Source organism: Heteronotia binoei, chromosome 2 (assembly GCF_032191835.1).
Source record: "Heteronotia binoei isolate CCM8104 ecotype False Entrance Well chromosome 2, APGP_CSIRO_Hbin_v1, whole genome shotgun sequence".
In the NCBI taxonomy this organism is placed as follows: domain Eukaryota; kingdom Metazoa; phylum Chordata; class Lepidosauria; order Squamata; family Gekkonidae; genus Heteronotia; species Heteronotia binoei.
Genome location: NC_083224.1, coordinates 30663900 through 30682745, shown reverse-complemented (window position 1 = coordinate 30682745; position 18846 = coordinate 30663900). Strand labels below are relative to the sequence as shown.

At 45.8% G+C, this 18846-nt stretch overlaps 1 protein-coding gene across 1 annotated transcript; it reads left to right on the top strand.

The window, feature by feature from the left end:
• The first annotated feature begins 1476 nt into the window (after positions 1 to 1476).
• PCK1 (phosphoenolpyruvate carboxykinase 1) lies at positions 1477 to 17787 on the top strand. The gene is made up of 9 exons (XM_060230744.1): positions 1477 to 1714; positions 3039 to 3220; positions 5709 to 5912; positions 6414 to 6601; positions 9247 to 9409; positions 11879 to 12103; positions 12200 to 12331; positions 15098 to 15193; positions 17243 to 17787. Exons 1-9 carry the CDS (start codon positions 1491 to 1493, stop codon positions 17695 to 17697), a joined length of 1869 nt encoding a protein of 622 aa, XP_060086727.1. The 5' UTR covers positions 1477 to 1490; the 3' UTR covers positions 17698 to 17787.
• Positions 17788 to 18846: the final 1059 nt, after the last annotated feature.

The window sequence follows — 18846 nt, the reverse complement described above, 5'->3', positions numbered from 1 at the left end:
GCGCCGGCGCTTCTGGGAGCGCCGGCGCTTCTGTTGCGAAATCCATGCAGATTCGCCGGCGTCAGGAGGGTCGTGGCGCCAGTAAAACGTGAGTGCGAAAACACCCTGTGAGTTAGCTCATGCTATCTTAGCTTAGAGGTGACACTGGAGATGAGTCATCTTCCTTGCAAGTATATAAGGTAGATTTTTAGCATCCCCACATATCCCCAGCCTTAGCAGCTGAGCATGGCTCTCACTCTGTTTCCTCTCTTCCCTGTTTTATCTCTAAGGATCTAGGGGAAGCACAACAGACTTCCCCCTCCACCACTCCATCTCCATCACCACCAACAACCTTGTGAGGTGAGCAACTGGCCCCAGGTGACCCAGACAACTGGGTCCTGACTCAGGAGGGGGGGCAGAACCTGGGTCTCCTAGATCCCCCCCTCCAGCTCTCATCTCTCCTGCATTTCCCACAGAAGTGGCAGACCTGAGAGAAAGGGATGAGGGAAAAGGTGTTTCCAAAAGGCGCTTTTTGTCCTCCCGTGACCCCTTTTCCTTCATTGGCTGAGACCTGGTGTGGGGGAGCCCTGATGGTCACTCTCCTGTCCAGTTCTGAAGCTGTTCAGATGTCTACGGTGTCCCCTTTTCCCCTTCACTTGCTTCCAAGGCCAGGATGTCTTTCCCCTCAGAGCGGCATGCACAAGGCAGCCCACTTGTCTCCCAATCCACGTGCTGGCCTCCTGTCACCAACCCCCTCACAGATTGTTTGGTTCAGCGGTGGCAGTGCCAACCACTCCTCCCTCCCCCCATAGTGGTTTCACCAATCCTCACTGAGCTGTAGTTGGAGGAGGCAAGAGGGAAAAAAACACCATGCCTCCTCTTTCTCTGCCTTCACTGCCATCCCCCCCCACTATTTTACCTCAGCCTCATAGCCCAGTCCCCTATGAATTTCCTTTCTATTTCTTGACAGCTTTAACCACACACATCTCACTACATGCACCCACCTTCCTGCTCCCCACTCCCTTCTTCCTTCCCTCTCATGCACCTTAGGTTTAGGTTTATTTGATTTATATCCTGCCCTCCCCGCCAAAGCAGGCTTCCTTCCGTCCCTCCTTTGCACCTTCCTTCCCTCCCTTGCAGCCTCCTTCCTTCCCTCCTTTGCACCTTCCCTCCCTCCCTTGCACCTTCTTTCCTTCCTTCCCTTGTGCCAGTTGCTCACAGCCCTGGACAGGCTGGTTCTGGCACCTGGGCCATATGTTTGATACCCTTGTCCTACTCAGACTGTCACTAGCTCTCGTGGGTCTCCAGCACAGGTCTTTCACACCACTTCCTATCTTGCTCTTTTTGCCTGGAGCTGCCAGGGATTGAACTTGGGACCTTCTGCCTGCCAAGCAGATCCAACGGGCCCTCAAAGGCTAGATGCAGCTATTGTTCCACCTGGGATCTGGCGTGCAACAAGTTTTTTTGTTTACAGAGCTTGCAATCCATTTCCATCCTGCAAAGAATAAGCCATGCCGCCCCAGAAGCAGACCCAAGCGAACGTCGCCCCCAGGATCATCCAGGGGGACCTGAAGAACCTGGCGCCAGCTGTGAGCGACTTCATCGAAAGTAATGCCAAGCTGTGCCAGCCTGAGGCCATCCACATCTGCGATGGATCGGGGGAGGAAAACAAGAGGATCTTGGAGCTGATGGTCGAGCAAGGCATGATTCGGAAGCTTAGCAAGTATGAGAACTGGTAAGTGATACCGTCGCATGCAGCGGTGATCCTGAAATCCAATGCTTTTTTTGTAGCAGGAACTCCTTTGCATGTTAGGCCACACACCCCTGATGTAGCCAATCCTCCTGGAGCTTTCAGCAGGCCCTGTAGTAAGAGCCCTCTAAGCTCTTGAAGGATTGGCTATATTAGGGGTGTGTGGCCTAATATGCAAAGGAGTTCCTGCTACAAAAGAAGCCCTGTGCTTTACCATTTTATGTACTTTACTGTGGACAGGAATGACAGGTTTCCTTTCTCTGTTGATTTACATAGCCCAGGCTAGCCAGATCTTGGATCTGAGAAGTTAAGCAGGGTTGGCCATGGCTAATATTTGGATGGGGGAACCGCCAAGGAAGTCCAGGGTCACAATGCAGAGGCAAGCAATGGCCGACCACCTCTGAATGCTTCTTGCCTTGAAAACCTTACAGGGCTGCCACAAGTCAGCTGTGACTTGATCATGGAACTTTCCATCCCCAGAAGGCAAGAGGGATTTCTCTGTCACCTCTATTAACTGACTGCCTGTTATAATAACATCAATAAGAACAGTCCTGCTGGATCAGACCAGTGGTCCATCTAGTTCAGCATCCTGTTTCATACGAGCTTCAAGTCCAGATATCGGACGAAGGGCGCTATGACCCTTGAAAGCTTATACTCTGGAAATAGGTTGGCCAATCTCCAGGTGATGGCTGGAGATCTCCTGGAATTACAACAGGTCATCAGACGACAGAGATAAGTTCCGTAGGAGAAACTTTGGGAAGTAGACTGTATGGCATTATGCATTGTGGCTGTCCCTCCCCAAACCCTGCCCTCCACAGGCTTCACCCCCGAAATCCCCAGAGATGGCAACCCTACCTGGAAATATTGATCTTTAAGGTTCTAAAAAAAGGTAAAAGGCAAAGGTAGCCCCCTGTGCCAGCACCAGTTGTTTTTGACTATGGGGTGACGTCGCATCATGATGTTTTCACAGCAGACTTTTTATGAGGTGGTTTGCCATTGCCTTCCCCGGTCATCTACACTTTCCCCCCAGCAAGCTGGGTACTCATTTTACCGACCTCAGAAGGGTGGAAGGCTGAGTTAACCTTGAGCCGGCTACCTGAACCCAACTTCTGCCAGGATCCAACTCAGGTCGTGAGCAGAGAGCTCGGACTGCAGCTTTACCACTCTGTGCCCCGGGGCTCCTTCTTTGGTTGCTACTGAACTCAAAACCTTGCTGTTTCGTACAGTTCTCCTGGAGGGCCCGAAGTCCAAGGCTGCTTCCTCACATTAGGTATCCTGAGGACCTGTGTCCCCCTTCTTGTCTCCGCAGCTGGTTGGCTTCCACAGACCCTAGGGATGTAGCCAGAATCGAAAGCAAAACCGTCATTGTCACCCAGGAACAGAGGGACACCATCCCCATCCCCAAAAGTGGAGCGAGCCAGCTGGGGCGTTGGATGTCAGAAGAAGAGTTTGAGAAGGCCTTCAGTGTCCGATTCCCTGGCTGTATGAAAGGTAAAGAAGACTAGGAAGAGTGTAAGAATGAAAATGCAGTTCCTGTTTCCATTTTACTGATTTTTCTGTGTTCATTGGGAAGAGATTCTCCACCTCTGAACCACCGGTTTGCCTGGCAGTCATTTTTGTCTTTCTTCCAAGATTCAAGGCCTAGGCATGGCTTGGTGGTAAAACATCTGCTCAGCATGCAGAAAGTGCCAAGTTGTAATTGTATTTCATTGGTTTTAAACTGTAAATTATAAACGTCTGAACTGTTAGCCACCCTGAGTTTTCTTGTGGAGAGGGCGGGATAGAAATTTAAGGTAATAATAAATAAATAAGTTCGGTCCCCAGAATCTCCAGTTTAAAAGGACTTGGTAGCAGGAGATGTGCAAAACCTCCACCTGAGACCCTGGAGATCCAGTCAGAGTAGACAATACTGACCATGACAGACCAATGGTCTCGCTCAATACAAGGCAGCTTCATTCGGTCAGGGCAATAGTCTTGTGAATGGTGGGACTGAAAGTGGTCTGATAGACATGTCACTTCCTGTAGCACATGTACACTTTTGCCTCTATCAGTCATCTTCTTTTCTTGTAGTAGTGTACATCTGTTCTGCCCCTGTTCTAGCCTCACAACAGCCTTGTGAGATAAGTTACACACATGAAGCTGCCTTATAATGAACCAGACCTTTGATCCATCAAAGTCAGCATTGTCCCTTCAGACTAGCAGTAGTTTATCCAAAGTTCCAAGCAGAGATCCTTTCCCATGAGAGATGCTGGGGATTGAACCTGGCACCTTCTGCATGCAAAGCAGAGTCTCTTCCACTGAGCCACAGCCCCTCTCCTTCTCAGAGTACCCCTGTCTACAGAAATAAGGCAGGCAATTCCCATAGAGGTGGCACCTTTGTTTATTGGACTCGCCCTAAAGCCAAATTCACCTGGGTATCTACATTGACATTTTTTAGATACCAAGTGATGTCTGTCCTGTTTTCTCATGTTTTAAATCAGATAAAACAAGCGCTTCTTTTAATGCCTTTACAATTTTTAATGGCTTGTTGTTTTAAAGGTTATGTCATTGTGTGCTTTAATTTATTATAGTCATACATTTTGGGGGGGTTGCTTTTTCATCCAGAGTTTTGATTGTTAGACTCCTCAGGTACATTTATTGCACAGACAAGATTAAAGCTGCCATCTTAAGGACACTTTCCAGGGAATGAGCCCTGGAACACGGAATTTAATTCTGAATACACCCATTTCAGATTGCTCCCTTTAAAAATCCCCTAAAAACATCAACAATATTCTCCCCCAATTTACCCCCTTCTCAAAGTCCAGTATTTTTTTTATTTTTTTAATTTAGAATTTATATCTTTTATCAGTATCCTTTATATGCTCAGTGTAATGCTCAGGTGTTTCTTGGAAAGCCAGTGAGAAGTTTTCAACCCTTCCTCTCCCTGAAATGCTGTTTAGAGAGAGCTTCTTATACAGAGAAACAATGATATGTGTGGTCTCCCATCCAAAGTTCAAAGGGCATTTTGTTTACTTATTTGGTTCATTTATATCCTGCTTTTATCCCCAATGGGGACCGAAAAGCAGCTGAGAACCTTGATCTCCCCTCCTCCTTTTGCTTACAACAACAACAACCCTGCGAGGTAGGTTAGGTTAAAAGAGTATAAGAGTGGAGTGGAGAGCCAGTTTGGTGTAGTGGTTAAGTGCGTGGACTCTTAATTGGGAGAACCGGATTTGATTCCCCACTCCTCCACTTGAACCTGCTAGCAGGGCCTTGGGTCAGCCATAGCTCTGGCAGAGGTTGTCCTTGAAAGGGCAGCTGCTGTGAGAGCCCTCTCCAGCCCCACCCACCTCACAGGGTGTCTGTTGTGGGGGAGGAAGGTAAAGGAGATTGTGAGCTGCTCTGAGACTCTTCGGAGTGGAGGGCAGTATATAAATCCAATATCTTCTTCTTCATAACTGGCCCAAGGTCACCCAGCGAGCTTCCGTGGTAGAGTGGAGATTCCAATTTGGGTCTTCTAGGACCTCATCCAACATAGCATACTGGTTCCCAAATTGAAAAACCCAGGAAAATCTTTGCTACTTACTTCTACCGAATATATAATCTGTATCTAAAATACTGCCTCCTGGCAGCTGCCAGTCAATTTGAATAGGATTAGTATTCAGTTTCTTTTTTTTAAAAAAGGACTCTAAAATATAAAGGCAATTTTTTTTTATGTGTGAGTGAGTGACAGAAAGAAAGAGTAGAGGTGGCAGATGTAGACTCAGAACATATCCAGAGTATCGGGTGGAATTCTAGCAGGAGCTCCTTTGCATATTAGGCCACACACCCCTGATGCAGCCAGTCCTCCAAGAGCTTATAAAAAAGAGCCTTGTAAGCTCTTGGAGGATTGGCTCCATCAGGGGTGTGTGGCCTAATATACAAAGGAGCACCTGCTAGAATTCCACCCCTGCAGAGTATTCCCCCTGCCCCAAATCCTTACTCTGTTTCTCTTTTGCAGGGCGCACAATGTACGTCATCCCTTTCAGCATGGGACCACTTGATTCTCCTTTATCCAAGTTTGGGATTGAGCTGACAGATTCGCCATACGTTGTAGCCAGCATGAGAATCATGACCCGGATGGGAATGTCTGTCCTGGAAGCTCTTGGCAATGGGGAATTTGTAAAATGTCTCCATTCCGTTGGGTGTCCTTTGCCATTGAAAAGTAAGCAACCTGTCTTTGGCTGATTTCCCGACCAAAATATGTAGTGTTTTTATTTCATTTATACAGCGCAGTATCTATGCATTTTATTCTCATAACATAATATTCTGGATGGTTTATTTCTGCCAGCATAGTTTTTAATAAGAAATATTAGCTATTGGTGGTTTTACTATTTTTAAAAAAACGGACTGGAAAACTTTTTATATATAAGATCCCTCCCACAAGTCTTTGGAGCAGTTTCTGTAATGTAAAATCCTCTGACTTATAGGGTATATCTGCCTTGACTTTTCCCCACCATTGCTTGCTTGTGCAAATGAAGACATTGAGAAAGTACGTTTTGTCCCCTCCTTGTCACAGAGATTATATGAAGCACCAGATATTTCCCAAGGACATTATTTTATGCTTGCTAGACTTCTTTATCTGTGCATACAGCGCTACAGTGACATCTAGTGATAGAATGCAAGATTACAAGAAGAAACTGACAAACTATTTTGTATTTTGCAGAACCTCTGGTGAATAACTGGCCGTGTAACCCTGATATGACTCTGATTGCTCACATCCCTGATCACAGAGAGATCATTTCCTTTGGAAGTGGTTATGGAGGCAATTCTCTACTGGGGAAAAAGTGCTTTGCTCTCAGAATTGCCAGCAGAATGGCCAAAGAGGAAGGCTGGCTTGCTGAACACATGCTGGTAGGAAAGGTTTTGATAAAAGCATTATTTAAATCCTAATAAGATCAAGGTGCAGTCAGACAGAAAGCTTACTTTATTCAGTGCTTTATATTGCAGTGGTGTGAAATAGTTTATAGTGAAATAGTTTATTGCACTTCATTTTTTTTTTTTTTTTTTGCTGTCAAGTCACAGCTGGCTTATGGTGACCCCTCCTTGAGGTTTTCAAGGCAAGAGACATTCATAGGTGTTTTGCAATTGCCTGCCTGCACGTCACAATTGTATTCCTTGGAGGTCTCCCATCCAAATACCACCCAGTACTTCTCCATTCCACTGAATCTCTCCCTCTCCACATTTTTCTCTGCTTCCTGTGATGGTGGGTTCCAAGCAGAGTTATGACCTGCATTGATTGGAACCATGGTAATAGTTCAGCCAATCACTCTTCTTCTTTTCCTGATTATATCTGCATGCTTGAGGATTATTGGCTGCAAAAATTCTGAAGGGACTGTATGCTTACAAGCTTTTAGTACACATATGAACCTGAGCATCTGCAGTGGAAGGATACTGTTTTTGCTGCCTGCAAATTTAGAACCCCCCCCCCCCCACCAGGCTAGTTTGTTGCATGAACAACAGCAGGAAAGAAATATTCACTAGTTGTGTGTTTGCTAAAGAAATATCTACAGCTTCATGTAGAGTTTACTCTTTTGGGGAGTGCTCCAATCACTCACTGCCATCTAGGCATGTGCAAAGTATATCTAAAGACTAAAGCAACTCTAAAGAGCTGTTTTAGCAGATCCTTAAAGAGTAGGTAGGATTTTTGTCTTTTCCCCTTTTTGAACAGCCATATCACAAACAGCTTCGAAGAGATCCTTCAATGTATAAGGTGGCTTGCCATCAGATATGTTCGGGGGTGATTTTGGCTGTCAAATCATAACCAACTAATGGTGATGCCAACAGGGGGGTTCCAAGGCAAGCGATGAACAGAGGTGGTTTGCCACTGCCTACCTCTGTGTTAGCAATCTAAGTCTTACTTGGTGGTCTCCCATCCAAGTACGTACCAGGACCGACCCTGCTTAGCTTCCAAGATTTTACTACCTTGGGTTAGCCTGGGCTATCCAGGTCATATTGCCTGAGAAACCTACAGAAACCTTTTGGGGCACATTCTTTAAGATTCTGGTCATAAACTTTATTTTTAGTACTGCTGTAAATACCAGGAATAGTGTTTCCCTCTATGAAGTAAACTCTTTTAAAATGATACTGTCTTTGATAGTGTATAATAAGACATAGTACTGTAATCTATCGTAATGTTCATTGCACGTATCACCTACCTTTTTTATCGCCTTTGTAATCCCCTTTCTTCATTATGCTATATCATGTCTTAAAATGGATTTTGTCACCTTAGTTAGTTTTTCATTCACACTGCTTCCCAGATCCATAATCCCAGTCCTATTGCCCTGTTTATTGGAGGTCTCACTTTCTTCTTGCTGTTTGATTGAATTCCTTTTCATATTTCGTAATCTGCCTGGAGAAAGACGGGCTACAAATGAAATGAGTAATAGTAGTCATCACCATCATCATCAATAAAGGCTGGAAGTCCAGCAGGTCAATAACCGCAGCTCAGTGATAACCCTGGTCCCTCCCTCAGCTGCACAGGAGTAATCACATTGGCTAGCTGTCTGTCTATTCACCTTAATCCCAGGGCAATATGCATCATTCCCACACCTCCGTTTAGTCTTCACAATAATCCTGTGGGATAGGTGAGGTTGACTTTGAAGCTCTCTCTATCTCCCTCCCTCCTTCCCAGTTTGGTGCAGTGGTTAAATCTGTGGACTCTTATCTGGGAGAACTGGGTTTGATTCCCCACTCCTCCACTTGCAGCTGCTGGAATGGCCTTGGGTCAGCCATAACTCTTGCAGAGCTGTCCTTGAAAGGGCAGCTTCTTTCAGAGCTCTCTCAGCCCCACCCATCTCACAAGGTGTCTGTTGTGGGGGAGGAAGGTAAAGGAGATTGTGAGCTGCTCTGAGACTTTGAGATTCAGAGAGAAGAGCAAGGTATAAATCCAATTTCTCCTTCTCCTCCTTCCTCTCTCTCAACCTAACCTACCTCAAAGGGCTGTTGTGAATGCAAAATGGAGGAATGAAGAATGTTTTATGCTGCTTTGGGTCTCCATTGGGGAGAAAAGCAGCAGGGGACAAATAAAGACCTACAGAGTATTTATTTATTTGGGTGCCAGTGTGGTGTGGTTAGAGAGCTGGATCTGGAAAACCCAGGTTTGAATCCAACATTCTGTCTTGGAAGCTCGCTGGGTGAGCTTGAGCCAGTCACACTTTTTCAGCCTAAACCAGCTCAAAAGGTTGTTGTTGTGAAAGAATGGAGGGAAGAACCATTCTCTGAACATCTTTGGGTTCCTTACTGGGGATAAAAGCAGAGTGTAAAGAAATGAATGAAACGTGTGCCCTTTGGGCTTTGGATGGGAGATTGCATACTCAATTGACTGCCATGGAAGCTTGCTTGGGTGGCTATGGGCCAGTTGTGCACTCTCAGACTAACCTACCTCACAGGGTTGTTGTGAAGATGAAATGAAGTAATGTAAACTGCTTTGGGTCCCCCTTGAGGAGAAAAGGGGGGCATAGATATGAAACAAGCATAATAATGTTCCTTTTCAATAGATCTTGGGTGTCACAAATCCAGAAGGTGAAAAGAAATACTTCGCAGCCGCTTTCCCTAGTGCTTGTGGGAAAACCAACTTGGCCATGATGAATCCAACGTTGCCCGGGTGGAAGGTCGAGTGTGTCGGGGATGATATTGCTTGGATGAAATTTGACGAAGAAGGTATCTCTTCAGCATCCAGCCATGAGTGTAGCCAGACAGCTGGTGCCACGCAGCCATGTGACTTGAATAATGCTGGGATGCAGTTGGTAATGAGTTAAGCCCAATGCAAAAGATTTGGCAACTGGGGCAGAATCATGACGTGTTTTGGTTCTGGGATAGAGTTGCCAGCTGCCTGGAGAGAAAATGTCTCCTGCCTTTCCCTGTTCAAGCGCCAGTCATTTCTGACTCTGGGGGACGTTGCATCACAATGTTTTCTTGGCAGAGTTTTTGTTATGGGGTGGTTTGCCATTGCCTTCCCCAGTCATCTACACTTTCCCCCCCAAGCATTTTACCGACCTCGGAAGGATAGAAGGCTGAGTCAACCTTGAGCCGGCTACCTGAACCCAGCTTTCGCTGGGATCAAACTCAGATCATGAGCAGAGACGTTCAGACTGTAGTACTGCACCTTTACCACTCTGTGCCATGAGGCTTAATGGAAGGTTATGTAGCAGAGGATGTCATTTATATCCATGCCATGAAAACTTTTAACTGCCCATTTCCTTCCATTAAACCAGAGGCAGAACAGTTCCCTCCCTATTCTGAGACATCCCCCTGGGTCAATTTTTTTTAAATTTTGTTTTGTTTTGTTATAAATTGCAACCTCCAAACGGAAAAGAAACAGAAAACATAGCAACAAGAGTGGCCAGTTTACACATAAAGCATCTTTAAAAGGTTTCCAGATATCTAAATGTATCTCAAATATGTCCCTATTCCACTGTTGTCTGTATGCCATACATTCAAATAATAATAATAATAAACTTTTACTTATATCCCACCCTCCCCACCAGGGCATGCTCAGGGCGGCTCACAAGACATGGTGTATACCTCTCTCTCTCTCTCTCTCTCTCTGCTTGACTTCGCGAACGAAGATTTAAGAAGGGTGCAGTAGTCCACGTCTGCTGCAAGATTACAATAAAATACAATTAATACAATAAAATACAGTTAAAACACAGTTAGATAAATAGATTAAAACCAATATAAATGGAAGGTGCTACAGTACAATACATATATATCAAGATGGCTGGATGTCATTTTCAGGATTCCACTTTGAAAGCCAGTTGAAAGAGGACAGTTTTACAAGCCCTACAGAACTGATTGAAGTCCCGCAGGGCTCGCACCTCCTCTGGTAGCTGATTCCACCAATGGGGAGCCATTATTGAGAAGGCCTGCTCTCTTGTTGTTTTCAGTTTGGCCTCCCTTGGTCCAGGGATTTTTAGAAGATTTTGAGAACTATATCTCAGTGCTCTCTGGGGAACATATGGAGGGAGGCTGTCCCTAAGGTAGGCAGGTCCTCGGCCATATAGGGCCTGATAGGGTGTAAGGTCCTCACTCCATTGGATTATGGGAGCTGGACATTTATCTCTCCAGTGTTGTAATCCGTGTTCCCTCTAAGCCAGGGGTGTCAAACATGCAGTTCGGGGGCTGAATCAGGCCCCCAGAAGGCTCCTATCAGGCCACTGAGCAACTGGCTGTCCTCTGATTCCTTCTCCTTATATCTTGCTTCCTTCTGCATAACAGCTTGCTTTGCATGGGTTACTCAATCACACAGGAGCGATAGAGCAAAACCTCTGTTTTTTCCATTGGCTGAGGCTCCCCCCTCCCCCAGTCCCCTGGGGGAGGAAGAAAAGAGCCAGAGCTTCCTTTGCTCACTTCCCTGGATCCCATGGGAGAAATACAAAGAAAGCACCTTTAAGACTGAGTGCTAGCGTTTTAAGCACATTTTAAGTGTTTTTAAATATGTATTTGTGTTTGTCTGTGTTCTTTATAAAATTTATATCTCTGCTACCTAATCTTAAATAGGTACACACATGGCCCGGCCTGACATGGCTTGGCTCAACCCGACATGGTCTGGTCCCTCAAGGTCTCATTTATGTCAGATCCAGCCCTCAGAACAAATGAGGTAGACACCCCTGCTCTAAGCTCAGTTAGCATGAGCTAGCTCACAGATTCTTCGCCTCCAGCTCACACGTTTTTTTCTTAGCTCAGGAAGGATGACCCCAGAGCACACACTAATTTATGCCGTAGCTCACAACTTTAATGCCAGTGGCTCACAAAGTAGAATTTTTGCTCATGAGACTCTGCATATTGGTTGTAATATAAGTCTTTCAGAGTTTACAAATGAGAGTTTATCTTTTCCTGATAATCTGCATGAAAAGATGTGGGAGAAGGAGACAATTTCCAAATGAAAGTTAATGCACTTTAAAATGCAGTTTCGGCACAGCAGAGCCCTTAGTACCTCAAAGTGTAAGGAGAGCAAAAATAGTTTGTGGAGTGTGTGTATGGAGTTAGACGCGGTGTGAATTGTATGATACCCTGGTGTTTGTGTATTAATTGTGTTGGAAGAAGGCTGCCTTGTGACACACACACACAAACATGCTATCAAGCAGACTCTTGACATCTAAAAGTTATGTCACTTGTAAAATTTTCCAGGTAACTTAAGAGCGATCAATCCAGAAAATGGCTTCTTTGGCGTTGCACCTGGAACATCAGAGAAAACAAACCCTAATGCAATGAAGACCATACAAAAAAACACCATCTTCACCAATGTAGGTGAAACCAGCAATGGAGGAATTTACTGGGAAGGCATTGATGAACATCTTGAACCGGGAGTGACGGTGCTCTCGTGGAAGAACAAGGAATGGTCTACCAAGAGCGGTAATGCCCTGAACACTCACCCTCTGTCTGCCTTTTATGATCTTTGTACTTTAGGCTAATGGTACAGGTGTGAATTGTATACTGTATTTGTTTCAGGAGAACCTTGTGCTCATCCCAATTCCCGATTCTGCACACCTGCCAGCCAGTGTCCCATTATTGATTCTGCCTGGGAGGCTCCGGGAGGCGTTCCTATTGAGGGTATAATCTTTGGAGGCAGGAGACCTGAAGGTAAGACTTTCCTAAAAGATCTGTAGATGCCAATATATTTGCTATTTGAGAGCCAGTTTGGTGTAGTGGTTAAGTGCGCGGACTCCTATCTGGGAGAACCGGGTTTGATTCCCTACTCCTCCACTTGCAGCTGCTGGAATGGCCTTGGGTCAGCCATAGGTCTTGCAGAGCTGTCCTTGAAAGGGCAGCTGCTGTGAGAGCTCTCTCAGCCCCACCCACCTCACAGGGTGTCTGTTGTGGGGGGAGAAGGTAAAGAGAAGGTGACCACTCTGAGACTCTGAGATTCAGAGTATAGGGCAGGATATAAATCCAATATCATCATCATCTTCTTCTTCTTCTCCTTCTTCATCACATCTGACTTATGGCAACCCCATGTGTGGTTTTGAAGGCAAGAGACATTCAGAGGTGGTTTGACATTGCCTGCCTCTGAGTTGTGGCCCGAGAGTTCCTTGATAGTCTCCCATCCAAATACTGGCTAAGGCTGACCCAGGTTAGCATCTGAGATCTGACAAGATTAGGCTAATGTGGGCTATAGCTGGACTTGAAGTTGATGTAGCAGACGATGGAGCTACCTTAAGTTTATTTCAGTGACTTTAAAAAGACATATCTAAAAGATTGATTGATCTTGTGTACGGCACTCTCAACAGGTGGGAGTGGTTTTCACCCATGCCAGATGGCCAGAATGGTTATGCATTGACTGTTTCCTCTTTTAGATGGGCCTCTTCTTGCTTCATTTCCCCCCTCTCCCTCTCTACATGCCTTTTCTGTTGCTTGCAGCTTCAAGTACAAAGAGAGCTGCTAAGGATGATTGTTTTCATGCATCTGATGAAACGAACGTTGGTTCATGAAAGCTTTTTGGTGGAATGCCTTATAAAGTATTGAAGCAGGTCTACTCAGAATCTTACCGACATCTACTCAATGGAGTCTTCTTCTAGGGAATTGATTTTAGGATTGTGTTGTACATTTTTGCTGGACTCCTGTGATATTTTTCAAAACCGGCATGGCTCACACACTGGTTCAGGGGAGTTCTATGGCTACTGCCACCCTGAGCACAACAGAAAGGAGAAGGGGATTTGATGTCTGATGTGTGACCGCAGGCTGTTAAGAACTGGCATTGGAGCTGCTGGGGCTGCTACTGCTGCATTGCATGTGTGCCCTTCCACTGAGTGCATGGCAGAATCTGGTGCCAGCTACAAGCATAGACAGCTTCAAGAGGGGCTTGGATAAACGTATGGAGCAGAGGTCCATCAGTGGCTATAAGCCACAATTTATTGATGGAACTCTCTGTCTGGGGCAGTGATGCTCTGTATTCTTGGTGCTTGGGAGGAGCAACAGCAGAAGGACTTCTAGTGTCCTGGCTCCACTGGTGGACCTCCTGATGGTGCCTGGTTTTTTTGGCCACTGTGTTTCACAGAGCGTTGAACTGGATGGGCCATTGGCCTGATCCAACATGTCTTCTCTTATGTTCTTACGATGCTCTCGCTTGCTCTCATTTATTTATTTATTTTTGTTATTCAAATTTATATTATCCCCTTCCCGCAAGCGGGCTCAGGGTGGATCATACCATAAAATAAACACATAAAAGCAATAAATATGAACAACAATTCAATTCAGTAAAACAATAAACATCATTAAAACACAGGGTTTCCAGCTGGACTCAATTTGTCTTCAGCCCCCTCCCTGCCTTAGAGGGTTTCTCTCTTTCTTCATTAAATGCTCTTCTTTATTCAAAGATATTTAGGAAGTGGGATAGTGGATTCCCCCCCCTCCCCCGCCACAAGCCAGTATCTTTGTAGCAATATAATCAACATAGGTGGTAAGAACAAGAGATTAATGCCATATGCATGACTTCTACTGAAAATGGTAGCTTCCCAGTAATGTCTAGTTCTGCATTCTGGTGCCCAGCCCTTTCCTGCAGCAGCTGAAGCATTCTGGCCTCAATGTATGAACATATGAATATATAAAGCTGCCTTATACTGAATCAGACCCTCAGCCCATCAAAGTCAGTATTGTCTACTCAGACTGGTAGTGGCTCTCCTGGGTCTCAAGCTGAGGTTTTTCATGCCTATTTGCCTGGACCCCTTTGAGTTGAAGATGCCGGGGATTGAACCTGGGACCTTCTGCTTACCGAGCAGATGCTCTACCACTAAGCCATCGTCCCTGGGGCAGTTACACTTACAACCCTTGTTTGCATATTTGTGTGCAAGGCTTTTTCTGAGCAGGAACGCACAGAAACGTAGTTCCGGCTGGCTTGGCATCATGGGGTGTGGCCTAATATGCAAATGAGTCCCCACTGGGCTTTTTCTACAAAAAAAGCCCTTTGTGAAACAACAGTGATGTCAGGAGATGTGGCCTAATATGCAAAGGAGTCCCTGCTGGACTTTTTCCGCAAAAAAAGCCCTGTGTGTGTGTTCACTGCATCTTTACACCACTAGTGAGCCAATGGGGAAGGGAATGTACTTCCCTTGAGCTATCTGTGGTTTCTCCTTCCACCTGGATCACCACTTAGTCGTAGGCCGAAGGGGAGGGGGGCACTAGTAATATAAATTTCCTTTCTTGCACGTCTGCATATAGAGTAGCCTCCTTACAGACAGACTTACAATTTGAGCAGACTAGATAAAACACAGGAAAGAGAGATGTGCTGTAATCCCAGACTTGCAAATATGGGCTGTACCGATGTTGCATTGATTTAAATGCACATTTCATTGACCCTTTATGTACGGCACTGCCAGCCATTGCATTTTGTGACTGTCCTGTTCTCTCCAGGTGTTCCTCTGGTCTACGAGGCCTTTAACTGGCAGCACGGAGTCTTCTTGGGTGCCACGATGCGATCAGAAGCAACAGCTGCAGCGGAACATAAAGGTAAGTTGAAACAAAGCAATGCCCTTGTATTTTTTTAAATAGCACAATTCTTTTTCCGCAAACATTTACTTGCAGATGCTTCATTTCTGGGAAGTGTTTCCTTCCACTGAGTAAATATATTTATTGTCTCATAATAACTGTGAGTAAATATGCACAGGAGAAAAGGCAATCATATCATATTACTTTCAGTTCTTTGGAATCTAATAGTCTCCTGCCTTGTCTCCTTCAAAAGGTTTTCATGCTATTTGCTGCAGTATTAAGCCCAGGCACCTAGTCACTTGATGCTCTAAGAACTTATTGATTTCATGATCTTGGCTCAGGGATCACGGAGATTTCCCAAATCCAAGCTGATCACTACAGACATAGATCTGCAGCTTCCTGATTCACACATTACTGAGTACACAGGTTGGGTTGCAAGTTATCCTGAATTACTGCAAATGTGGTATCCAATTTAGATTTAAAATGTTTTTATTGTATTTTATTGTTTTATCATATGCTGTCCTCCACCCTGAGCCCTATGGGGAATGGGCGGAATAGAAATATACTAAAATAAATAAAATAAAATAAATCTGGACCACAATGCTTATGAAGAAGTGACTTCTTTTCCTTCCTATGCTTTCTTTGAACCTGAAATGCTACAAGGAAGTGCTGCTTGGCTTGTTGGGAAATCCAGTTTGTATCTCATGAGAATTATGGTTTTCCTCAGAGGACCTTTGCTGGACCATTTCAGATCAGGAAAAGGGCACATTCCAGAGTCTCAATCCAAATTGAGACCCACACTCCTGGGAACTGAACCCACAACTTACATCTGACTGTTCCACAGTAATGTTTGAACCAGCCCTTCAGGTGTCAAGCAGGTCACAACTGTTTGGGGAGATGATTCTGTGTCTGAGACTCTGAAGTGCTGCTTCCGGACTAAGTTGACCATAGTGTGCTCGATCTACCAAAGGTCTGGTTTAGTATAAGGCAGGTTGCGGGAGCTCTTGTGTAGAAGTGGTAGAGTATCTGCTTGACATGCAGAAGGTCCCAGCTTCAATACCTGGCATCTGTAGCTAAAAGGTGATGTGAAAGACCTCTTCCCAAGACCCCGGAGAGCCACTGGCAGTCTGAGTAGACAGTGCTGACTTTGATGGATCTAGGGCCTGGTTCAGTATAAGGTAGGGTTGCCAGACCTCCCAGTGGAGGCGGGGTCCCCCTGCTTCCAGGCCCCATCACCCAGTTGCCGATCACCTGGCCAGTGGGAGGGAACATACCATGAAAAAGAGGGAGGCTCTGCCAATGGGCAGCAATGTCCCTGTGTCATTGCCCACATGACCCAGAAGTGACATCACATCAGGGCAACACTCTGGTATTTGGGCAAAAAACTCTAGTAAAAGCCAAATTTACCATAGAGTTTTTGCCCAAATACCAGAATGCTGCCCCGATGCCTCTGATGTGATGATGTCACTTCCTGGTCACATGGGCAGTGATGTGGGCACATTGCTGCATGTCAACAGAGCCTCCCTCCTGCTCCTGGAAAGTCCTCCCCCCAATCCCCCACTAGCTGCCAGGAGGTACCTGACAATGCTGTAGGAGCCCTGTGGTGCAGAGTGGTAAGCTGGAGTCCAGGCTTTGCTCACAACCTGAGTTCGATCCCAGTGGAAGCTGGGTTCAGGTAGCCAGCTCGAGGTTGACTCAGCCTTCCATCCTTCTGAGGGCAGAAAAACGAGTACCCAGCTTGCTGCGGGTAAAGTGCAGATGACTGGGGAAGGCAATGGCAAAACACCCCATAACAAAAAGTCTGCCAAGAAGACATAGTGATGTGACGTTACCCCATGGGTCAGTAACGACTCGGTGTTTGCACAGGTGACTACCTTTACTTACTTTTTTTTTTACCCGACAACCCTAATATAAGATAACTTCATGTGTTCAAATATTCAACAATGTGCTGCAAGGTCTGGTGTCAAAAGCATTTCAAGCCTAAGCGTATGTACCAGTTTGTTGCAGTTTGTCATTGTTGTGGATATTCCAGACCTTTCCCCTGATGTGACATCTGTGTCTTTTCTACAGGCAAAATCATCATGCATGACCCTTTCGCCATGAGACCTTTTTTTGGCTACAACTTTGGTCAATATTTATCCCACTGGCTCAGCATGGCACACCGACCTGCTGCAAAGCTGCCTAAGATCTTCCACGTCAACTGGTTCCGGAAGGACAAGCAAGGCAGGTTCCTGTGGCCCGGTTATGGCGAGAATTCCCGAGTGCTCGAATGGATGTTCAAGCGGGTCCAAGGAGAGGGCTCTGCTCGGCTTACAGTCATTGGCTATGTCCCGGATGATGCGGGCTTGAACTTGAAAGGCTTGGAAGGTGTTGACGTGCAGGCTCTGTTTGACATCAGCAAAGAATTCTGGGAAAAGGAAGTGGAAGAAATCAAGAAGTACTTTGAGGAGCAAGTGAACGCCGATCTACCTTACGAGATGGAAAGGGAGGTTCTTGCTCTGGAACAGAGGATAAAGCAGCTCTGATTGGACCCTGCTATATTTAGATAACTTCACAGACTTCTAAAGAAATTAAACAAACACTCTGTTTACTGGTCAGCATCGCCAGCAATACAACCCCCTCCCCCTAAATTGCTTTAGTAGGCTGAGAGTTATGGCCAGAATTCCTAATGGACTTGTTACTGAAGCAAACGAAGTGGTAGTTGTCAACTGTATCAGGCTTATTGCTGGAAAAGTTTGCCTCCATTGATAAGTTTTGCACTGACATGTCAAGAAAGCTATCCCGAGTTAGCTTCGGTTCTCATGTCATATTACTAACAATACCAGGAGCTGTTTCATTCTGAGTGGGGAATGATGGGCACGAACCAGGTAAAGGGAGGTTCGTCCCAGTTTGTGGGGTCTCAGTTTCATGGCAGGTGCCTGCCAAGTCTTTTTAGAGGCTAGGGGGGATTTTAGCTTAGCCAAGGTTCTGATCAGCCATTGGAGATGTAATCGGCTGTGCGGATTTTTTGACAGCTGCTGTGCAGCCAGGGCCGTCCCTGCCGCTAGGCAAACTAGGCAATTGCCTAGGGTGCTGGCCTTCTGGGGGCACCAGATTGGGTCCCCCCTATGTGACCTGGTGATGTTATCAGTTCAGGGAGAGGCACCAGAAGTTAGCCTTGCCTAGGGTGCCAGACAGTCTAGGGCCTCACAAGGACCTTCACTGTGCCAGCCATTTTGTGGCTGGCTCTGCCCTCTGCAATAACTGTTGTGAAGAAGCCCTTTTGTGGCTGTGCCCCCCCCCCCATTATGTCAGAATTCCAAAGGTGCCCACCTTGGTGTATTCTGTTACTTCTCCATCCTACTTTACGCTTTCCAAGTGTGCCTTTTTATTTTGTATCTTTGAAACAGCAGCCAGTTTCCCACTCTAGGCAATGGCACATACGATGTAACTTGTCCTTGAGATGCAGGATAAAAATGGCCTTATTCAGTCAACTCTTTGTTTCAGAGTTCTGTGTAAGACCTCTGGCAGGCTGTGCATTTTTTTGCCTCCGCAGTCTAGCAATTCAATGTTGACAGCTTTTATTCTTGCCATATTCTGCTGATCAGCTCAGTTGCCATTGCTGGGGAATCAACACAGGGACGGTTAGCCAAGGAGCAAAGCACCGACTGTGAATATATATTTAGAACTTTTTT